The sequence below is a fragment of the Lithobates pipiens genome, unplaced genomic scaffold, assembly GCF_037356315.1.
Source record: "Lithobates pipiens isolate NorthernLeopardFrog02 unplaced genomic scaffold, aLitPip1_a1.2 Scaffold_8, whole genome shotgun sequence".
In the NCBI taxonomy this organism is placed as follows: Eukaryota; Metazoa; Chordata; class Amphibia; order Anura; family Ranidae; genus Lithobates; species Lithobates pipiens.
In genome coordinates, this window is record NW_027507903.1 from 116,903,221 (window position 1) to 116,925,343 (window position 22,123).

A 22,123-nucleotide genomic window follows, 5' to 3' on the forward strand; every position below is an offset into this window, starting at 1 on the left:
CAGTAGCTGAAGAAAAAAATACTATTTTAGAGAAGTGGATATTATCTATGCTATACTTTTCAGTGTGACCTCCTTCTTCTTTTTTTTTTTTTTTATTTTTTTTGCTTTTGGCTGTCATTAGAGACCTAGAGTGGCTATAATGAGCATTATACATGGTTTTTTATTTATTTTTATTTTTTTTTATTTTTTTTTGGGTGTTTTATGGCAGTATTTTATAACTTTTTTTTTATTTTAGATGGGGAATGGGGGCTGGATTTAGACAAACATAAGTTTTTGACTTTTGCTGCAAGCTCCTAGTATATTTTGCTTAGCTTACGCTGTTTTTGGTTCGTCTTTTAGAGTGGCACAGCTGAGGTGGAACTGAAGAAAGGTGCAACCCTGAAGGTGACCCTGGATGATTCTTTCCAGGAAAAATGTGACGAGAATGTTCTTTGGGTTGATTACAAGAACCTTACCAAGGTGTTAACGACTGGATGCAAGATCTATGTAGATGATGGTCTCATTTCTCTTCTGGTTAAAGAAGTTGGTTAGTAGATCTTGATGGTTTAAAGCACAAGGCCGTGGGCCAAAAGTTGCCTGCTGGGCCTTTTCACGTGGCCCTTGCAGCTGCGGCACCCCCATGTCCACCCCCTTGTTTCAGCAGTTGGCAGCAGAGGAGGACAGAACTCCTACAGATCCTGCAATTCTCTGTGCAGTCACGGCACCTCTGCCTCCCCTGGTCTCAGCATTCAGCAGACTCTGGCAGCTGACTCCTTGTGCAGGCTACAAAGCACTGAATAGATCAAGGTATAGACCTGAATCCAAAGACTATGGACTTTTGGACATGTCCACCAAATATGAAATGTACCTTTCCTGTCCACAGGAAACCACTGCTTAGGCCAATGCGAGACTTTCCTCTAGTCGATTTGGTGTTGGGAGGTTGTGTTGCTGGCTTACTTCCACACATAGGGTAATAGAGCTGGTGGTTCTTTCTTGCAGGGAGCCATTTCTGGTGTTTCACCATAACATCTCCATTACGTTTCTTCAACCTCAGCCTTCGTTTTTGACAAAACATCTCTTGTAATAGAAAAAAAAGCATGGCAGGACCCCTTAAATATGAGATCTGGGGTCAAAAAGACCTCGGGTTTCATATTTAGACTAAAATGCAATACATAAAAAAAAAATTGTAATTAAAAAAAATGGCCCTTTACGAGCTATGGGCGGAAGTGACATTTTGACGTCGCTTCTGCCCAGCAATGATATGGAGACGGGCGAGAGGCCATCATCCCTTCACACGTCTCCATGTCAGGCCATAGGAAGGACCTGATCACCTCCGCCACTGCTAACGGCTCCAGTAAGCAGGAGGGGGGACCGGAAAGTGGCGGGGTGGGCCCTCTCCCGCTGCCGAAAAAAGTGGTCTCGCGGCGGATCTGCCACAGAGACCATTTTTATCTTAAACTGGACTTCTCACTGAAGAAGAGGATACCGGGTTTATGGCAGCTAGCTGCTGCCATAACAACGATATCCTCCTTCAACGTACCGGCGTATATCGTCGCGAGATGGTCCGGAAGTGGTTAAAAGGGATTTTTTTATTTTTTTTTCAGCAAGCCGTTGAGATGCCTGTCCAGGCATGTGGGAGGATCCAAACTTCATTATCGTGATCTTGCCCCAGCCTGGACCGACTCCATAACGTCAGCAGGCTTCGGCCCGCTGTCGTCTGAAAACAGTTCACAGAAGTGCAAAACCTACTGCACTCCTGTGATTCACAGGTGAAGTACAGCCAAACAAGCTTTGGTAATTCTCTTTTCAATGTTATTTCTACAATACTGGTTATACCTACCTTTTAGTTGTAGATCTGAAAATTATATATATATATATATATATATATATATATATATATATATATATATATATATATATATATATATATATATATATATATATATATATATATATAATATATATATATATAATATTTTTTTTTTTTTATGGGGTTCTCAAATCTTAACTTTTTTGCCAAGGGTTCTTCCAAGGTAAAAAGGGTGAGAAACCCTTTACTGGAAGGCTCAAGATTGCAAGTTGGCATACTTTTGAGAAGTAAGGGATTTAGCAGTATTTCATTATGATGTTTAGCTAATGTTTTATTGCTTTCTTTATCCAGGCGCAAACTACTGTATCACAGAGGTGGAGAATGGTGGATCCCTGGGCAGCAAGAAGGGAGTAAACCTTCCAGGGGCTGCTGTAGACCTGCCTGCTGTGTCTACGAAAGACATTCAGGACCTTCAATTTGGAGTAGCACAGGGAGTTGACATGGTGTTTGCATCCTTCATTCGCAAGGCAGCTGATGTGCATGCTGTAAGAGAAGTTCTCGGGGAGAAAGGAAAGAATATCAAAATTATCAGCAAGATTGAGAACCATGAAGGAGTGCGCAGGTAGGCATGAATGGTGAATAGATGGCTACTGAAGGGGAAGGGTATGTTAAAGTATTGTACAGTTAAGATTTAACTGTGTTAATCGCACAGACTCCTGTATCATAAACTCTCCTTTCCAGAGGACCATAGTAGTTTTATTTCTACGTGTTGTGTGTTTTAAGCTGCGTATACATGGAGGGTGATTTATAGGGCTGCAACTAATGATTATTTTCATAATCGATTAGTTGGCCGATTTATTGTTTCGATTAATCGGTTAATAACCTTTAAAAAAAAAAAAAGTGGGTCAAATTGACGTTCATTTTTAACCACAGTGACAGGAAAATTTGGAAATAGCTTCTTGGTGAAAGGAATTTTCAGGCAGTGTAAGTGGTTTTCGTTCAGAAATTACATTCAATTTTAAAAACAGAATGTTAAAAATAAGTGAAAATTGCAAACAAAATTCTTTCGTTCAGCAAATGTACAAAGATTTTTCGTCTGAATATTCTCATCTGAAAATTGATCGGTGTGGCCAGCATAAGGCTCGGTACAAACCTATGCAGTTTGCTTTTGATCTGATTCTGCAGTGCTTTTTGCTTTGCATTTTGATTTTTGCAAACGTGATTTTACTGAAATTTGCATTTTTTTTTTTTTGGGGCAGATTAAAAAACAAATGCTGCAAAAATGCATTACATGCTTTTCTGCAGCTTCTCCATTGAACTATATTGAACCAATAAAGCACCATTTTGCGTTTAAAAGTCCCTGACCCTTTCAGATGTGAACGTGTCCCATAGGAAACCATGTGAATAAACTGTAGTGCGTTTCTGCAAAAAGCACCAATAAACATATAGATGTGAACCTGGTCTAAGACTTTAGTAACATAATGGGGTTAAAAAAAACTAAAATTATCCCTTTTATAGTACAAAAAAAAGCAGATAATCACTACTGTAAGGGGTTCATTTTTTTTTTTTTACTGTAGAACAGTGAAAGTAATATTTACAGTAGCGATTATTTGCTTTCTTTGTACTATAAAGGACTAATTTTAATTTATTTTTAACCCCATTATGTTATTGGCCAATTTAATCGATTAATTTCATAATTGATTAGTTGTTTCAGCCCTAGTAATTTTATCAGAATCTGGAGCAACTGTACATAGCAGCCAACTGGCCTCTAGTTTTCTTTTTTTAAAACTTTAAACAAGCTGATGATAGAAACTGACTGGCTGACAAGCACAGCTGCTCTAGCTTTGGTAAATGTCTCCAATGTTTTGCGGCAAAAATGCTTTCCTTCATTCGTTTCTCCTGTACACACAAGTTGATACAAGTGGGTCAGCTGTAACGCAAGATGCAGCATCAACAATGCTCATTGATTCGGTGCATTCCAATAGGCCAGTGATGGCGAACCTTGGCACCCCAGATGTTTTGTAACTACATTTCCCACGATGCTATGGCACTCTGCAGTGTAGTTTAGCATCATGGGAAATGTAGTTCCAAAACATCTGGGGTGCCAAGGTTCGCCATCACTGGAATAGGCTATGTTAGACAAACGGCTCCACTGAATGGAGGTGAACACTAACTGCAGCACTGTTCTTATGCCCTTGAAGCGCAGTTCCACCCAAAAAGGGAACTTCCACTTTAAGTGCTGGCGAACCCCTGACATGCCACATTTGGCATGTGTGTGTGTTTTTTTTTTTTTTTTTTTTTGTTTTTGTTTTTTGCGGGTGGGGGGAGCGGGTTCCCTGTTTTTACAGGCACACAGCTCCCACTTCCTCCCCTGGTGGTCGCTGTTCCATATCTTAATGTGGTGTAAACTGTAAAATTGTGTCTTTGCACTCCTCTTTAGATTTGATGAAATTCTAGAAGCCAGTGATGGTATTATGGTGGCCCGTGGTGACCTTGGTATTGAAATCCCAGCAGAAAAAGTGTTCCTTGCCCAGAAGATGATGATTGGCCGTTGTAACCGTGCAGGAAAGCCTGTGATATGTGCAACACAGGTAGTATTCCTAATATATATATGTATGTGTGTGTGTGTGTATATGTGTATATTATATTATATATATATATATATATATATTTTTTTTTCATTTTGTATTTTTTTAAAAAAAAGATTCTTATAAACTTGGTGACTTAAATTTTTTACAGATGTTGGAGAGCATGATCAAAAAGCCACGCCCAACCCGTGCTGAAGGCAGTGATGTTGCCAATGCAGTACTGGATGGGGCAGATTGTATAATGCTTTCCGGAGAGACTGCCAAGGGAGACTACCCATTGGAGGCAGTACGCATGCAGCATGCTGTAAGTATTCTCAATAAACGGGCCATATACTACTATTACTACTACACACGCATCAGCTCTTCTAAGGACCTGCATTGACACATTACAGATGATCAGCTAGAATACAACACATTCCTATTCATTAAACTGAGCAGATAGATCCTGTAAGTCCTATTTACTTTTAGAAATGTGTTTTTTACTTGTCTGGGTAAGAACATCACATATAGTATTTTTATCTTTTACATGTACATAACAGTTTAGACTGAGTGTATTTGTGGTTGGTGTGTGTATGTGTAATTATATATCTGTTAATATATAACCTTCAAAATGTGTGCAGTATGCTGTATTGTCTTTAGATACGGTTGGTGTAGCATGTGCTGTCGCTCTGTCTGCTATAGCTTGCTTAAGGCTTTGCGCAGCTTTTAGATAGGCAGTAAATAAAGACCCCTTTAATGAGCCCTGGAAAATACAGCTCCTTTTCTGCATTTCCTCCCTTCTTGCCTCTCCTATCTTCTCCACTTTACTGAAGGCCTGTAATGGCATGCTAGTTGCCAGCTCTCACTTTTTTACTATAGGTTTGAGGACTGACTCAGTCGAGGTTATGCTTGTCTCATCTAGTGCTGTTGGAAAGCAGTCCTGACTGCTCCTGGTATTTGGATAGTTGGCATGTTTTTATAACTAGTGTGGGAGAGTGCTGACCGAGACAAGTCCTATTACTCATGCACCAATGTGCGTACACGTCTGCTTCCACTTGTATTACGTACTGGTATGCACCTTCGGGAAGTATTCTTTCAAAGTCTTCACACGTGCTTAAATAAAACAAATGTCCTATTTTGTAGTGTTACGAACTCTCCTTTTTTTTTTTTTTTTTCCTCTAAATAGATACAATTTTACCTTTTTTTTTATACTACCCTTTACTAATATTCACACATAACTGATTTGCAAATCTGACGAATTTGTGACTTCTAGTTTTCAATATTTTCACAATGCTCCATTGTGTGGAGAAGCATGAACTGCAACATCTGAGAAGCAAGAATCTTTACAGATTGTCTGATTTGCTTTGAAATATTCAGGCAATAAACCATTTGTGGTTTGCTGATTCTTTATCAGGAAATTTTGGCAAATTCCAGGTTTTGGTTTAGCTGAATGGAGTTTATTCACAAAGGAAGTAAATGGTGTTCACTTTGCAATTGAATGAGGTGAATCTAAATGACTTGCTCGCTTTGCAAAGTATATCCAGTTGTGTGCAAAAAAAAAAAATGTATATTTTTGCTTTCACCTTATTCGATAAGCTACGGGAAAATGTACCTTTGCAAAGTTGAATGCGCTACATTCCTTTAAAGAGCAGTATGGGAATTTGTTGGCTGAAAATGGGTCATAGACGTGCAGAACAAACTACACTTCTGTGATCCATCGAAGTATAGACACATAGCTTTGGCTGTACTTCTCCCTTTTTAATAAACCAACCTAGCTGTTATAATGCAAGTCTGTATAATCATCACTACAATTAACAAATTCAGACAAAATTGTATGATTCTCCACACATTGGAGAAATGTACAAGGGATATATTTGGCCAAATGTGTGGTTCTCCAGTTTGCCTGATTTGCAAATCAATTTGTTTGTCCCAGTTACTTATTTTTATTCCTCAGTCGCACTAGTAGTTCCTATTCTAAAGTAGAGATGCAGTTTATACATGCACAGTTTGTATCACTTAAAATGATAGTCTTTACTGCCTGGGTGGATTGATTCATTAAACAGACCTTAGTATTTTTTTTTTTTTTTTTTTTACGCTTGCCATCTAGCATGCGCGAACATTTAAATGTAATGATGGCCATGACATGTAGCAAATTTTGTATATACTTTTTACACTACTTCCAGCTTTAATTAAATGAGCAATTTAAAATCTTGTACGTGGATCATTTAAATCCTAATGCTGGGGACCTTGCTTTTCATGCTGTATGAGATGTAACATCTTGACCTAACAAATTAATCTGTTTTGACTCTAAGGTCTACCAGCTTTGGTTGTTCTCTGGAGTCCAGATTCTCTCCCAAATTAAATATGTCCGTTTTTTTTAACCACAAAACTACTTGAAACGTACTGTGCGCACTTGCAGGTTGGTTTGTAAATGGACCATGCGTGCACTTCAGTGATTGCAAAGCAAGGTACTGTTCATGTCATTCCCTCACTTCTCCTGACATATGCTCTGCTGCCTGACTTTTCTTTGCTGGGTTGGAGCAGAGACCGTGTGTTGCATGGTGTTGTCTGGAGTGTCATTCCATTACACTGCAGTTGTCTATGCATGTGACAGAGATAATATTATACAAAAATTTAGAATGGAGTTATTCTCACACCCACCGCCCTAGTTTCCTTAAAGGGATTGTGTTTATTTATTTTTTAATAACAAACATGTTATACTTGCCTCCCACTGTGCAGCTCGTTTTGCACAGAGTGGCCCCGAAGCTGCTCTTCTGGGGTCCCTCGGCGGCTGTCTCAGCTTCCTCCCTCAGATGCTTCTCACGTTCATGCGAGCTCGCTCCCGTGATACAGTATCACACGGCCCCGGCGCTCCGCGTCAGTGGATGTGATTGACAGCAGCGCGAGCCAATGGCTGCGCGGCTTTCCATCCATCCACTTCAGCCAATCAGCGGCCAGGCTGAACGGTGGAAAGGACGTCGGGGGACGAGCGCAGGACTTTCGAGGGGTGAAGCAAGTAAAACAGGGGGGGCTGGGGGCACGGGCACTGTGTCAGATGTTTTTTCACCTTAATGCATAGAATGCATTAAGGTGAAAAAACATTTACCTTTACAACCCCTTTAAAGCTGACCATACATTATAACATTTTCTTATTTCATTTCCTTTTAAATTTACCTTCAAACTATGTAGTGCAAGACCTGCCTGATTGCATACAAATTTAAAGTGGTTCTGCACCTAAAAAAAAAAAAATATATTAAAAGCCAGCAGCTACTAATATTGCAGCTGCTGACTTTTAATAAAATCACACTTACCTGTCCCAGGGTCCAGCGATGTCGGCGGCAGATGACGAGCGATCGCTCGTCTCGCTGCTGCCCCCACTGCCATCCTCTGTCAGGGAATCGGGAAGTGAAGCGTTGCGGCTTCACTGCCTGGTTCCCTACTGCGCATGCACGAGTCTTCTGGTCCCCGCTGTGTCCTGGGAACTGTGTGTTTCCCAGAACACAACGGGGGCGGGGGGGGGGGCGTTGGTCTGCCCGGAAGTGGGTGCAAGTTTTTCAAAAATATTTTTTATAATTCTGCCACCTTGAAGTTCTTCTTCCCTTTTCCTAAAATTAAGAGAAGTATGGCTAAAGATTTTTTGGTCGTAATAGTCTTCTGGGTCACAGGAGTGCACTTAGTTTTGCACTCCCATGACACAGAATCCGATAACCATGGGCTGAGAGCCAGGGGCAGAATAGGATAGCAGTGACTGACGGTCACCACTCTCTGCTCAGGGCTGACCAAGAACTGAGCAATTAGCGGTCATGTTATCGCTCAGTTCTCAGGCTTATTGCCGGCAGGGGACAGTTGAAGCATCACACCAATGCTGCAACCATAGAGATGAGTGTGTATGTTATAATCTACTTAATCTATACTGACCCCTGTCCTGTATGTTTAAAGGGGTAATAAAGTCTGTATTTAAGCTTACCTGTAGGTACAATGAACATCCCCCTAAACGTGCACCGTTTAGGAGATATTCACATTGGCAATAGCTGATGACATCACCCGTCCATGCACAGTGATGCGCTGCATTCGGGCTGTGCCATGACATAATTTCGGCCTTGGCCGTGCAAACAGCCAGAACCCGCAAATCCGGAATGAAGATAGGCTGAATACGGAAGTGCCGGGGTAGCCATGACAGCACTGGATGGCTCTGTTTGCAGACAAGTCTGTCACAGTGTACTAGTATGCGGTGCATACTAGCACATTGAAAGTGAATGTGTGGCTGCGCTGCTCAAAAAATATCTTATTTGCACGTTTTTAGCATACTAGCACATTATGTCAAAAACCTGCGGAGAACCCATTTATTTACCCCCTTTTCCAGTGATCTCCACTAGCTACGAGGTCCTGTGCTGAGCGGCTGGACTGCTGCATTGTGAACACTGGTCAGCAGCTCCGTACAGGTGCCATTCAGATAATGCTTTGCATTGGATGAGAGAGAGCGTGATTTGACTGCCACCTTGTCAAATTAGAATGCTTTAATTCAGAAAATGCAAAGAGAAGTACCTGGAGAAATGTTTTTTAGGTTAGTGTTTACAATGTGAATAAAAGGGGGGGAAAAACAATTGTCCAAGGCTGCAGCTCTGCTTGGGTCCCATAAAGGCTTCCCGGAAGGAATTATGGGGCGCAGATCCCACTACTCAGTATTACCCACAATTATTTTCTGCTTCCTTTTTTAAATGAAGAGGGAACCATGTTTATGTAACATGGCATCTTTTATATATAAAACATTTGTACACTGCATTTTGGTAGATGCTTTGCACTAGATAAAGCTTGATTGTAGTAAGTGCAGATGCTTACGGTTCTGTCACAGATTTCAGGAATTCCATAACAGTAGTTTAACCCTGCATTACACGTAGTTGGTAATGGCTATGATTTTCTAATTCCTCCTTAATAGGTCATTTTTTTTCACATTAACAAATATGCCTTTGTCTGTACCATATGTTCACTTCCACAACCACACTTTATAAGTAAAACTAGCAGGCATTAGTTACTGTAGGTTTATAGATCGATGGAAAGTTGTTAAAAAAAAAATGTCCCAGTGTGATGGTAAAGACAGAACAGCTTCACATATGCTCAGTATACAAATAGCTTTACGGGTTGTTAATGTCCAAAGTCATCAGGCTGCATTGAAAATGTCTGTTAGTCAAGACATTTTTGTAATCAATAGTAATGTAGTTTTCATAGTTTGTTGGGTCATTGGAATTGTCATCACATGCTGGAAATCTCCAAGTCTTCTCAACAGTGCCTATCACCTTGTTTTGTGGTATCATCTTTATAGCAGCCTGATGATTTGTAGTGACTGTCCTCCTCCTCTTCCTTTTTCTCTCTCATGCTCCTAGTTTTTCTTTCCTTTAACCCTACTTCTTCCTTCTCTTTCACACTAACATTTGGCTTCTGGTTACTGGTGCAGAGAATCACTCTGCTTTATTTTCTTTCTTTTGTTATATGTCCCCCTCTCTCCTTGTCCTCCTGTACCTTGCCCCGGTTCCTTTTCTCCTCTCCTTCGGCCCACAGATTGCTCTGGAGGCTGAGGCTGCTGTTTTCCACCGCCAACTCTTCGAGGAACTTTTCCGTCTCACGATTAGCTCCAGGCATCCTGCGGAAGCGATGGCTGTAGGCGCAGTGGAGGCATCTTTTAAATGTTTAGCAAGGGCGCTGATAGTTCTGACAGAGTCCGGCAGGTAGGGCTCTGTCCGCACCACTATCCCTTTAGCTTCTAACATGCTGCGACTTCTTGGTTACACCATGGTTCAGGCAGGTAGCGAGTGTGAATGCTGCGTGAGTGATTTCAGGTGATAGGCTATGTCATACAATGGAAAAATTTAGCCTGACTGATGTGAATGTTTCCCATCCCATCCTGTTTCCCCTCCTCATTCATCCCTTACCTCCCTGCACTGGGCATTTGCGGCACGTCCTATCATATTACTGCTAGATCGCTCGGGAGGCAGAAGCAGCCATTTACCACCGTCAACTGTTTGAGGAGCTTCGACGTGTGTCCCCGCTGACCAGTGACCCAACAGAAGCGACTGCTGTTGGAGCAGTTGAGGCATCTTTCAAATGCTGTAGTGGAGCCATCATCGTTCTTACCAAATCTGGCAGGTAGGAGGGGAATAAGCTCTGTGACCAAGCTGTGTATACTATGCCTATTGGATCAGGAGTCTGGGAGGTAAATGTGTTGCTAGACCAATTACTGACTTAATCGATTTAAACTTAAAACATTGATTCCTGAGAACAGCCCCCTTGCCTGAGAAAGGATTAACGGGAAACAAGGTCATCATGGTTTGGAGTTTAGTACTCTGGACAGCTGAAGTTGCTGCTCTTATTTCATATGACCTTTTCGCTTGTGGATCCTTCACTCTGTGACCTTTCTTTGCAGGTATTTATAGCTGATACCAACGGCTTTCTATTACAGGGTCTCATAAAAAAATAAACAATTCTTTTGGCACTTTCTGACCTTGGAATGCCTAAATATAAGTTTTATTTCTTAATGTGTATGGTTTGATTGTTTTATATTTTTAAAGTGTTCTTAAAGCTGTAAAATAATTATGTGGTAGCATCACTTGCAAGCTCTCAGAAATGCTGTTTTCCTTCTCGGGGCCATATAGTCAAAATCTTTTGCAAACTACACTATTCTCTATAGGATGGCTACGCTACCTTGTGGGGTCTCTCTAGAGCTGACATGTAGCCACCAATATGTGCGTGTTCTGAGCTGGAAATACAGCTTGACATGGACCCGCTCAGCACACACACCACCTCCTTAGTAACCTGATGTCTTCTCTGCCCACCAGCCCTTAGAATTGATAGTAGCACAGAAATAAGCTTGCAGATAGTTTTCTGCTGGCCTTCCACTGTAGGAATGCAAAGAAGGAAGGATCAGCAGAAAAGGGAGAGACTGATGATCGTTTGGTACTCAGTCTTCTGTGAGCAGAGAGCCACCACTCTGTGCTCTGGCCTGCCAGCGCTCACTGGAGTACTGGGCTGTGGAGGAGGCAGGAGCATCTGGCTCAGGCTCTCGGCTGTGCACTAAAGGGCTGAGCCAGCTGTTGGTCAGGTATCTGGGTAGATCCTGACATTAATGTCGGGATCCCTCTCTATAGTCTGCAGCGGCTGAGTGACATCAGCCAACAGCAGCCCCACTGTCGGCTGAATACGAGTCACAGGAGTGCAGAACTAAGTGCACTCCTGTGACCCACAGGAGAAGTACGTGCAAAAAGCTTTGGCCCTACCTCTTCTTTAAAGCAACCCTGTAGGTAAATAGTCCTCATCTCCTCCTGATCCCGATATCCTTGCCTGTCTTGAGAAAAACTGCTGCAGAATTATATGCTAAGGTTGTGTGACCAAAGTCTTAGGTTTGGAGGGATAGATGCTGGTGGAGTGGCTTTTCTAGGATAGGTAACTTTAGGGTCATTTTTAGTATGTCTTGAACATGTAGAAAAAAGTGAGTTTTGATAGGATGAGAGATGCCACAAACCACTAGCTCAACAGGTGAAGAGACATGACCGGCCTCAGCCATGAGCTCCTCCTCATCCCCACCTCTGATGCATTTCGCTCCACCCATTGAGGGCTTTATTCAGAGAGATCGCTATCATTAAACCTTGCTGGACGGGGCAAAATGCATCAGGGTTGGGGCTCAGGAGAACCTCATGGCTGAGGCTGTTCACAGTTCTCTCCAGCTAGTGGGTGCTCATCCCCTCATAATTCACAGCTTTCTGGATTACGCATAAGACAGCCTGCACTCATATATTGCTGTGAGACACTGGATCTATCAGAGTACCTTGAGCGGCACTAGAAGTGGTATTGGGTATTGCATGTAGAAAAAAGTGCTGAGAATACGAAGGCTGCCATTGCTAAACTCTTGTAAATGCTTGCTGCCAGTCTTTAGTGCTTTGCATTTCTGAACATAGAATAACTATGCAGATCAGGAGTTTATTCTCTTTTCTAGCTGCATGCTTGTTCTATGTCAGACACAAAATATATTGATGCTAGAGGCAGACAAAGGAACATTTGTCAGCAGTGGCAGCCTTGGCATTAGTACGGGTTTGTTATATTACACGGCAACAAACTGAAGACAGAATTGTTGATTTAAAACTCGAGAATGCAAAATCTGGCGCATCTGTGCGTGGTAACCAATCCGCTTCTAACTTCAGCTTGTTCAATTAAGCTTTGACAAAAAAAACTGGAAGCTTATTGATTTCTATGCAGAGCTGCACCAGATTTTGCACTCCAGTTTTGATAAATCAACCTAAAAGTGTTTTCAGCGATGCCGGTTTCTACACCTGCTCTGCAGTGCATTTTTAAAGGAAAGCAAACCCATGCTTGCTTGTTGTTCCACACGTAAAGTGCCCATCGAAATGTGTTTGACTCTGTCACTGAAGGGTGTCCGTTGTTCCCTGTTCAGGTCTGCCTAGCTGTAGAAGCACTCGATTGGTCAGCATTTTGACTATAAAGAGTTATGAATACATCAGTGCCTTATTTGCATGTAAAATGGTGTGAATCTTTTTGTAGCCGTAGTGTAAAAGTATCTTAATAGTGTGCCTGTTAAATGTTTCCCCTTTGCGCTGATCATCCCTGTATACATTTTCTAATAAATTGCTTCCTGAAGACTTTTCCCCCTGTGTGAGGTCACGTGACTGCATTGAAGAAATAAAGTGAGAAAATAATTTTATTGGAAAATGTATACAGGGAAGTTCCGAGCAAAGGGGAGAAACCTTTTTAAGTTTATTGTAAAGCCTTTTCCACTTTAAAGGATAGTCCCACCTTTACCCCAAAAAAATGAAAGATTAATTCCCAATACCCTCTCCACTTCTCTGGTCCCCGCTGCACTTTTCTGCTGCATATGTCTGCCATCATTCTGATTTTTACACTTTTAAACGCCCTACACAGGCCCAGCGGCTGTGTAGTAGGATAACAATTGCAAGTGGTTAGCGCTGTCATGTGACGATATTGACCAATGACCACTAGCCATTGCCAATATTGTGCTACTACAGACCCTCTGGGGTTGTGTATGGATTGATACATCAGCAGACGTGGGTGGGAGAAGATTATCTGTTCAGCAGGGAGATCGAGAGTTCATCAATTACATTTTTTTGGTGTAAAAGGTGAAATTTCTCAAAAAATGCTTTGCCATGAAAATTTAATATGGCCACGGCACTAATAAAGATGTAAGTCAGTGGTCTATTGCAAAGACAAGGACCATTTCAGACTATTACTTTAATGTATACCAAAAAATGCTTGTATTTCCGTGTAAAAATACATTTTTGGTGCCTTTTTTTTTTTTTTGAATGGCACCCAAATGCACCTGGTCAGTGTGCAGCAACGTATGTTCAGTTTTGGCACACAATCCACATATCTCTGCATTGTGGTGCACTGTTGTGGGAAAAAATGCCGTAGGTCTCTTAAAACCGTGTGTGCCCATTCAAAATAAATGGGCTGTCCTACTACAACATGCGTTAGTGTAACAGTCCATGTTTTTACTGTCTGAAATGGGCCCTTAGACAACTGGGTTTACAAGCAATGTTTTTACAGGGTTAATTGCTATATTCAGCATTCTGTATAGTGTATTTTACTTGTTAACACTGGCGTTTTGCAGATCTGCACACCTGGTATCCAGGTATAGGCCGCGTGCTCCAATCATAGCCGTGACTCGAAATGGACAGACAGCCCGTCAGGCACATCTGTACCGTGGCATCTTCCCTGTACTGTACAAGGAGCCAGTGCATCAGGCCTGGGCAGAGGATGTGGACCGCAGGGTGAACTTTGCCATGGATATTGGTAAGAGGAGGAACAAAATAAAATAGTTGCCTCATAAATAACTATAAGCTATATGTTAAGAAGTGTGTTTGTTTTTTTTAACGTACAGTAAGAGAAGTCAAATGCAAACTTTTTGTTGTCAACGTCTCTTATATGTAATTTCTCCTAAACAGTACACATTTAGAGATGTTTACTGTACCTAATAGGTAAGCCTTCTAGGCTTGCCTATAGGTAAAAATTAACCTAGTGACTTTACTACTGCTTTACCGCTTAAGGACCACCCCACGTACATATACTGTGGCAGGGCAGCCATTAAACACAAAATCACATACCTGTATGCGATTTCTCCTTCCTGGTCTGTGGTGCTCGCACATGCCAACAGAGACCCGCTTCCGTTGTTATTGCCACCTGCTGTGTCCAATCAGCAGGTCCAGTGGACCTGATGTCCACTGGGAACCCAGCAATCATTTGGAGAGATGTAGAATGGTGGTCAAGGCAGACTGCCGTTCTACCAGAGGGGAAAATGGAGATCTTGTGTTTCTAAGCAGAAACAAGGATCACTGTTTTTCCTTTTAGTCAAAGCACACCCCTAGGGACACATTTAACCCTTTGATTGCCCCTGATGGTACAGTGACGCAGTGCATTTTATCTTATTAATTTATTTATTTTTTCTTAGCACTGATCACTGTTTGTGTCACTGGTCCCCAAAAAGTGTCACTTGGTGTCAGATTTGTCCACCGCAGTGTCACAGTCCCGCTAAAAATTGCTAATCGCCGAGTAAAAAAAATCCCTAAATCTATCCCATGGTTTGTAGACACTAATTTTTGTGCAAACCAATCGCCACCAAAAAAAAAACATCAATTTTATTTGGGTACATCATCGCACGACAGCACAATTGTCAGGTAAAGTAACGCAGTGCCGTATTGCAAAAAATGGCCTGGTCAGGAAAGGTGTAAAACCTTTCCAAAGCTGAAGTGGTTAAATTAAAGCTGCTTGTGTCATTTTTACACTATAGGAAGTCGCTGGCAGAAAAAAAAAAAAAAAAAAAACTACCAGGATCATGGTTTTAGTTATAACCATGATACTGGTATAACCACTTCAACCCAGGGCCGTACATATACAGCCCATGGGTGGGAAGTAGTTAAAATACAGCTAATGACTCCTGTATGACAGTATAAACAAGTCTAGACTGAAGTTATGTGATGCACTTGCCTCAATGTAAACACAAAAAAGCTCCCTCTACTTTTCTTGACCAAGCCATATTCTCCTTCATTTGTCTTACGTTTCCCCTCCCAGACACTGCAGCTCACAGTGGAGGGTTTCAGTGCTCTCAATGGAGATATTAGTAGGCAATGCTGTCAATCCACATAGTTGTGGTCAGGTGCTGACTGACAAACTACAGGATTGTGAATCCACAATTCTGACATGCTGCATTTGAATGCAGTGCACACCTGCACCTATGTATGATGTGAACGGAGCATATGGAAAACTGTTGTTTTCTCAGTGTGCTTGCGTTGATTTAGCTGGGTATGTGTGCTCGTGTACACCATAATTAATTTTGTGAGTTTTTCTTAAATATAGGTTTGATAAGCAGGTTTGAAAATGTGCAGGTTAACAATTTGCAACTATCACCATTTCATTCTACAGGCCTTCTACTTTCCAAAAATGTGTTTTGGTGGCATAAAATTTAGATAAAAAATGCACATTGCAACGTGTGTGGGAAGGGGAAACGGATGAAAAAAAGCTTGCAAAAGGGTTAAATCGCTAATCAGAAATTTGTATACAAATTAGGACTTTTTTTCTTTTCTTTTTTAAATATATAAGTAGCCCCAATGTAGTAGAAGTAATGAACTATTCTGTAGTCCAGCAAAGCCAATAAAACAGAACCTGCATATATAATAAGCACATACGGTTGTCCCTTTTTTTTTTTTTTTTTTTTTTTTTTTTTATAGTGGCAATTAAAATCTTCAAATTTGGTACACCTCTGACTCTTGTACCCAAACAAACACGATTTTGGCTACCGTGTTTAAAAAAAAAAATAAAAATTTGAAGACCCCACTTTATAATGTAATTTTTGCATATTTAGCTGGTGTCAACACAAGTAATAAGCTAGAATTGCATCTACAAAACCCCAGTGAGAATCACCAGGGAGGCATATGGGTTATTATTGGTAACAAAAGGATCATTATAGGGTGTTTTCTAAAAGGTATAATTTATTAATATCAAACCTATAAAAAAGCAGAGTTCAATGCTGCTGGTCAGTGTTTTTAGAACTGCATCTAGCTTTTAGTTGGGGTTGGTCCCAATTTATGTATACAGTATGTATGTAAAGTGCATATCTGCATTTAGTGTTCTTTGTCATTTTAGGTAAAGCCCGTGGTTTCTTCAAGACTGGCGATTGTGTCATCGTTCTAACTGGCTGGCAACCAGGATCCGGTTTCACCAACACTATGCGTGTGGTACCAGTTCCTTAAACTTGATCATCTTCCTGCAGCTCTCGTTCACCCCACTCCTTTTATCTGCACTTAGAACGGTTTTGCCCTTTGCATAAGCACACACTTGTGGATACACTTGTAAATCCCATCTTCTATGTGCGGGACAGAGGCGTTAAGTGTGTGTGTGTGTACATAGCACTGTTCTGCTGCGCATCGCACTCCCTCTAGTATGGCCATTAGTCTCCATATGTGCTGCTTACTCCTTAGGGAAATATTTTAGTGCTGTATGTGTTCACACTCCTCTCCTACTGTCCCTCTACAGTGTTCAGTATGAGTATCCTTTGTGTGTCTTCTCTGGGCAGCTGTGTAGCTTGTGGTTAGGGGAAGGTACATCTCCCGCTGTATAATCCACCTGTCAGCATTGTGCGGAGTTTAGTGTTTAATAAAATCATGCTACTGAGCACTTCTGCCTCATGTTTTTTTATTTCTTAGTACTTTGTTGCATGTACACATGTGAAATATTCAAGGAACTGATAGCGGTTGCTACCTCAATATGTGGGTGCATAGTGGAGTTTTCCATGGAAGTGTGATGGGCCTTTTCGGTCCAACCAGCAAATGTTGCATGTTTTGACAAACCTCATGCTGCATTTGTTTTAGATCAGAGGTGTCAAACTCCATTTCATCATAGGCCACATCAGCAGTATGGTATTCCTCACAGGGTCAGTAGTAGCTTGTGTGCACTATGTACAGAGTGCAGGGTTCAAGGGTGCGTTGCGTAGAGAGTGCAGGTTTTAGGGGTGCCTGAGGTACAGGGTACTGGTTCAGGGGTACTCTACATACAGAGTGCAGAGTATGGGGTGTACTGTGTACAGAGTGCAGGATTTAGTGGTGTGGTATGCCCAGTGTGCAACCCCAGCTCGCCTGCCATGTTCTGGGTGTGAGGACCACATGAGAAGGCCTGGTGGGCTGGATTTGGCCCCTGGGCTTTGTGTTTGACATATGTGTTTTAGAGCAGTGGTCATCAAGCTTGCCCACTAACAGGCCAGCTTTTATGTATTGCCTTGGGGAGATGCAGACTAGAATACTGCAATCAATGAGCAGGAAATTATATCACCTGTGATGTATTTGTTATCTTGCAAATCTGGCCTGTTAGTGGGCCCTGAGGACAGGGTTGATAACCACTGGTTTACAGTATCAGAACTTGTAGAACCAGACAATCCTAAAGATTTTCTTGATGGTTGAAAATTTACATTCCAGATGAGGCCATCTTGTTGTAAGCAGAACATATGTAGGGGCCAGTTCACACCACATGCAGTCCAGTGCGTTATTTTTTTTTCTGCATCAAAAACGCATGGAAAGTAGGTTATATGGTTTCCAATGGCATAGTTCACACCAGTGCGGTCAGTTCCAGTGCGTTCCAGTTCCAGAAAAAAAAGTAGAACATGCTGCATTTTTTTTCTGCACTGGACTGTACTGGAACGCTGTAAAACGCACCTAAATGCACCAAAAACACACTGCAACACACTTGTCCTTACTTAAGGTTAAGAAAAAAGAGGGGGGGGGGAGCACTGGACTGCATCAAAAACTCACTGGAACGCATCAAACGCGCATGCAGAAAAGCACCTGGAACACATCCGGACTGCGTTTCTATGGTGAACTGGTTCTAATAGTTACACACATGCAAGCTGAACTCACACTGACTTGTGAATGTATATTTCCATCTATTTTATGCATTTTATTTTTTATTTTATTTTTTGGCTCATCTGCATTTGAGTGCACTTGTAAAATGCAGGTCAACCCTTATACAACTATTTGTGTCCTGTTCACACTACAATGCTTTGTTGACCTGCATTGCATTAAAATGCAACATGTATGCATTTTAATGCATTGCAGGTCAATGCAGCATTGTAGTGTGAACAGGATGCATAACAAACAATTGTGTGTTTTTTTTTTTGTTTTTTTTTTGTTTTTTTTTTTTTTGTTTTTTTTTTTTGTCTATGCATTTTACCTGCATTTTACAATTGCACTAAAACGCAGATCAACACGCATAAAATTGATGGAAATGTACTTTAATTTTCCCTGCATTTTATTGTGAATTCAGCTTCAAACCATTCTCTGACGTATGTACACTGTTACATAATTGTAAAGAGGGGCCTTAAAGAGTAATTCAGTTTTGTTGAGGGGAAAAAAAGCAATCTCCTCTGGGTGATCAATGTACAGTGTATATATAAAGTCTACACACCCCTCTTAATATGTCAGGTTTCTGTGATATAAAAAAATGAGACCAAGATAAATCCATTTCAGAATTTTTTCCACCTTTTAATGTGACCTATAAACTATTCAACTTAGTTGAACAACAACCTGAAATCTATAGGTGGAAGTAAAAATAAAATAATATCTAAGTGTGCACACCCTAATACTTTGTTGAAGCACCTTTTTGATTTTATTACAGCACTCAGTCTTTTTGGGTATGAGTCTATCCGCAGGGCACATCTTGACTTGGCAATATATGCCCACTCTTCTTTGCAAAACCCTCCAAATCTGTCATATTGTGAGGGCATCACCTGTGCACAGCCCTCTTCAGATCACCCCACAGATTTTCAATGGGATTCAGGTCAGGGCTCTGGCTGGGCCATTCCAAAACTTTAATCCTCTTCTTGTGAACCCATTCCTATGTTGATTTGGATGTATGCTTTGGGTCGTTGTCATTCTGAAAGATAAAGTTCCTCTTCATATTCAGCTTTCTAGCAGAAGCCTGAAGGTTTTGTGCCAATATTGACTGGTATTTGGAACTGTTCATAATTCCCCCTACCTTGACTAAGACCCCCTGTTCCAGCTGAAGAAAAACGGCCCCAAATCATGAGTCTGCCACCATCATGCTTCACTTGTGTGTATGGCGTTATTTTGGTCATGTGCTGTGTTGTTTTTTGAGCCAAAAATATCTTTGGAATTATGGCCAAAAAGTTCAACCTTGGTTTCATCAGACCAGAAGACATTTTCCCACATGCTTTTGGGAGACTTCAGATGTGTTTTTGCAAAATTTAGCTGAGCTTGGATGTTTCTCTTCATAAGAAAAGGCTTCCGTCTTGTCACTACCCTTTAGCCCAGATATATGAAGAATACAGGAGATTGTTGTCACATGTACCACACAGCCAGTACTTGCCAGATATTCCTGCAACTCCTTTAATGTTGCTGTAGGCCTCTTGGCAGCCTCCCTGACCAGTTTTCTTGTCTTCGAAATTTTGGAGGGAAGCCCAGTTTTTGGCAATGTCACTGTTGTGCCATATTTTCTACACTTGATGATGACTGTCTTCACTGTGTTCCATGGTAAATATAATGCCTTGGAAATTCTTTTTGTACCCATCTCCTGACTAGTTGAAGGCTGGCCGCAGGCCAGCCTGTATTTGTAGGAGGAGCCTGAGAGGGCTATTTAAGCCTCCTCCTCTGTCAGGGCCAGTGTCGTTAGGGTTTCTGAGTTCCCACCCACCCGTTCCCCAGTTTCATACATTCTCATAGTATTTTGTTCTTATTCTTACATTCAGGGTATGCCCTCTTCTCAGGCATACTGACCAGCTAGGCCAAGGCACACCTCAGGCCTTGGTTCTTAGGAGTATCACTTTTCCCGCTTGAAGACTCTGACTACAAATACCTTTTAACAATGAGATCCCTCTGATGCTTTGGAAGCTCTCTGCGGACCATGATTTTTGCTGTAGGATGTGACCAAGAATTTGTCAGGAAAGACTTACTGGAACAACTGAACTTTCTTTATTTGGGGTTAATCAGAGGCACTTTAAATGTCGGCAGGTGTGTACTGACTCCTATTTAACATGTGTTTTGAATGTGATTTGCTTAATTCTGAACACGGCTACATCCCCAGTTATAAGCACTCAAAAGAAAGATAAAGTGTTAAACTCGCAAACAAGCAGGTGGGGTATTTATTTCTGAAGTGTTATTTTGCTTGTGCAAAATAAAAACAAAAAAATTGCCTGCCTGTTCAGTTTGTGTTTTTTTACACTGTACCACATATACCCCATCATTTTCGGCACAATGCATATGGGGGCTGCCATGAATGAACACATGCACAGGAGTTGCATGGGCCAATCCAGAAGGCTGAAGACCAAGCAACCAGAAGATGTCTGCACTTGTGAGCGCCCTTGCAGACTTAGATTTTTACATCGAACTCCTCTACAGACAGTAGGCCAGTGTTTCTCAACTCCAGCCCTCAAGGTGCCCCAACAGGTCATGTTTTCAGGATTTCCCTCAGATGAAATGATTGATAATTACTGAGGCAGTGAAACTGATCAAATCACTTGTGCAAAATAATAATAATGAGGAGGAGGAAAGGTAAATGTTTCAGCCCCCTTCTAAGGCTGCATTTACATGTAGCTTATGCTAGATGCACATTTCTCACGCCACATGCGTTGAGCAAGTCATTCATTTCAATGGTGTGCCTTAGTTTGACAAATGCTGAAAAATGCATTCAAAGTAGTTCATGTAGCTTTTTGCTGAGTTTGTTGTGCAACAACAAAATGTGCACCTGCTTGCTGCATTTGGGGTGCCATTAACAATGAATGGTGCCACAAATGTGACCTGTGTGTTTTTTTTTTTTTTTGCTGTGTTTTGTAAATGTGCTTTTGCATGCATTTACATAACGCAAATGTATGAATTGAGCCTTACTGTTCATAATAATTTAATTGCAAGTCTTCTACAGGTAAACAAGTTTGATGGAAAGCTAAAACCTCTTGTAGTGCACCAGCCCCCCTTTTACTTACCTGAGCCTGATTGTTTCTGCGCTGGGGACAGCAGCGCAGCCATTGGCTCCTGCTGCGGTCAATCAGATCTAATGATGCGGGGGGTGGAGCTGAGTCCTGCTGTCTGTCTCAATGGATGCAGCAGCAGGACACGGGAGCATGTCTGCACAGGTGCCAAGAGGGAGTGCGCTTCTCCAATGGGGCACTTGGGAAGAGAAGGAGCCAGGAGCCCTGCTGCGGGACTCCTGAAGAGGTGTAAAACCAACTGCACAGAGGAGGTGAGTAGGACATGTTTGTTTAAAAAAAACAATGTTTACATATCCTTTAATCTTTGTGCACTACTGGTACCTAAAACTCTCTTCTTCCCTCTGAGAAATGCATTCTTTCTGTTAAAAAAAATTAGATAAATACCTACAGACTTTCTTGGAGTGTCATGCCCGACAATGGGGTCTGGATCCTCCTCTCCCTTCTCTGTCTCATTGACGTTGCCTCTGAGCTTTCTGCTGGCTCCCAAGATTTCACACTGCACAGTCCCTCTCTCTCCCCCCTCTCTCCCCCTCTCTCCCCCTCTCCCCCCATAAAAAGGAAATGTATAAAAATTCATTAAAATATAAATAAAGTGCTCAAAAATATAAAATGTGTAAACCAGTGTCCATATAGAAAGTTTGAAATTTCAAGTGTGCTCTATCTAAAATGGATATTGTCAATAGTGCTCCATCCACATTGCTGAATAAATGGTGGTGAAAATAAGTGTCTACTCAAAAGTCCAAACAGATGTGCTCCACCAAA

General features: G+C 41.5%; 1 protein-coding gene across 3 annotated transcripts in view; it reads left to right on the forward strand.

Annotated features, from left to right (window-relative positions):
* Positions 1-17,046, forward strand: part of PKM (pyruvate kinase M1/2) — a 36,846-nt gene extending 19,800 nt beyond the window's left edge. For 2 of the 3 annotated variants that reach the window (XM_077472721.1, XM_077472722.1), the window contains exons 5-11: positions 340-526; positions 2,141-2,411; positions 4,230-4,380; positions 4,529-4,681; positions 10,331-10,497; positions 13,988-14,169; positions 16,516-17,046. In XM_077472721.1, coding sequence (XP_077328847.1) covers positions 340-526; positions 2,141-2,411; positions 4,230-4,380; positions 4,529-4,681; positions 10,331-10,497; positions 13,988-14,169; positions 16,516-16,622 — 1,218 coding nt within the window. In that variant the 3' untranslated portion in view covers positions 16,623-17,046. Of the gene's footprint in view, positions 1-339; positions 527-2,140; positions 2,412-4,229; positions 4,381-4,528; positions 4,682-9,912; positions 10,080-10,330; positions 10,498-13,987; positions 14,170-16,515 lie in introns of all 3 variants that reach the window. The other variant, XM_077472723.1, reaches the window with a different exon arrangement.
* The last annotated feature ends 5,077 nt before the right edge of the window (positions 17,047-22,123 follow it).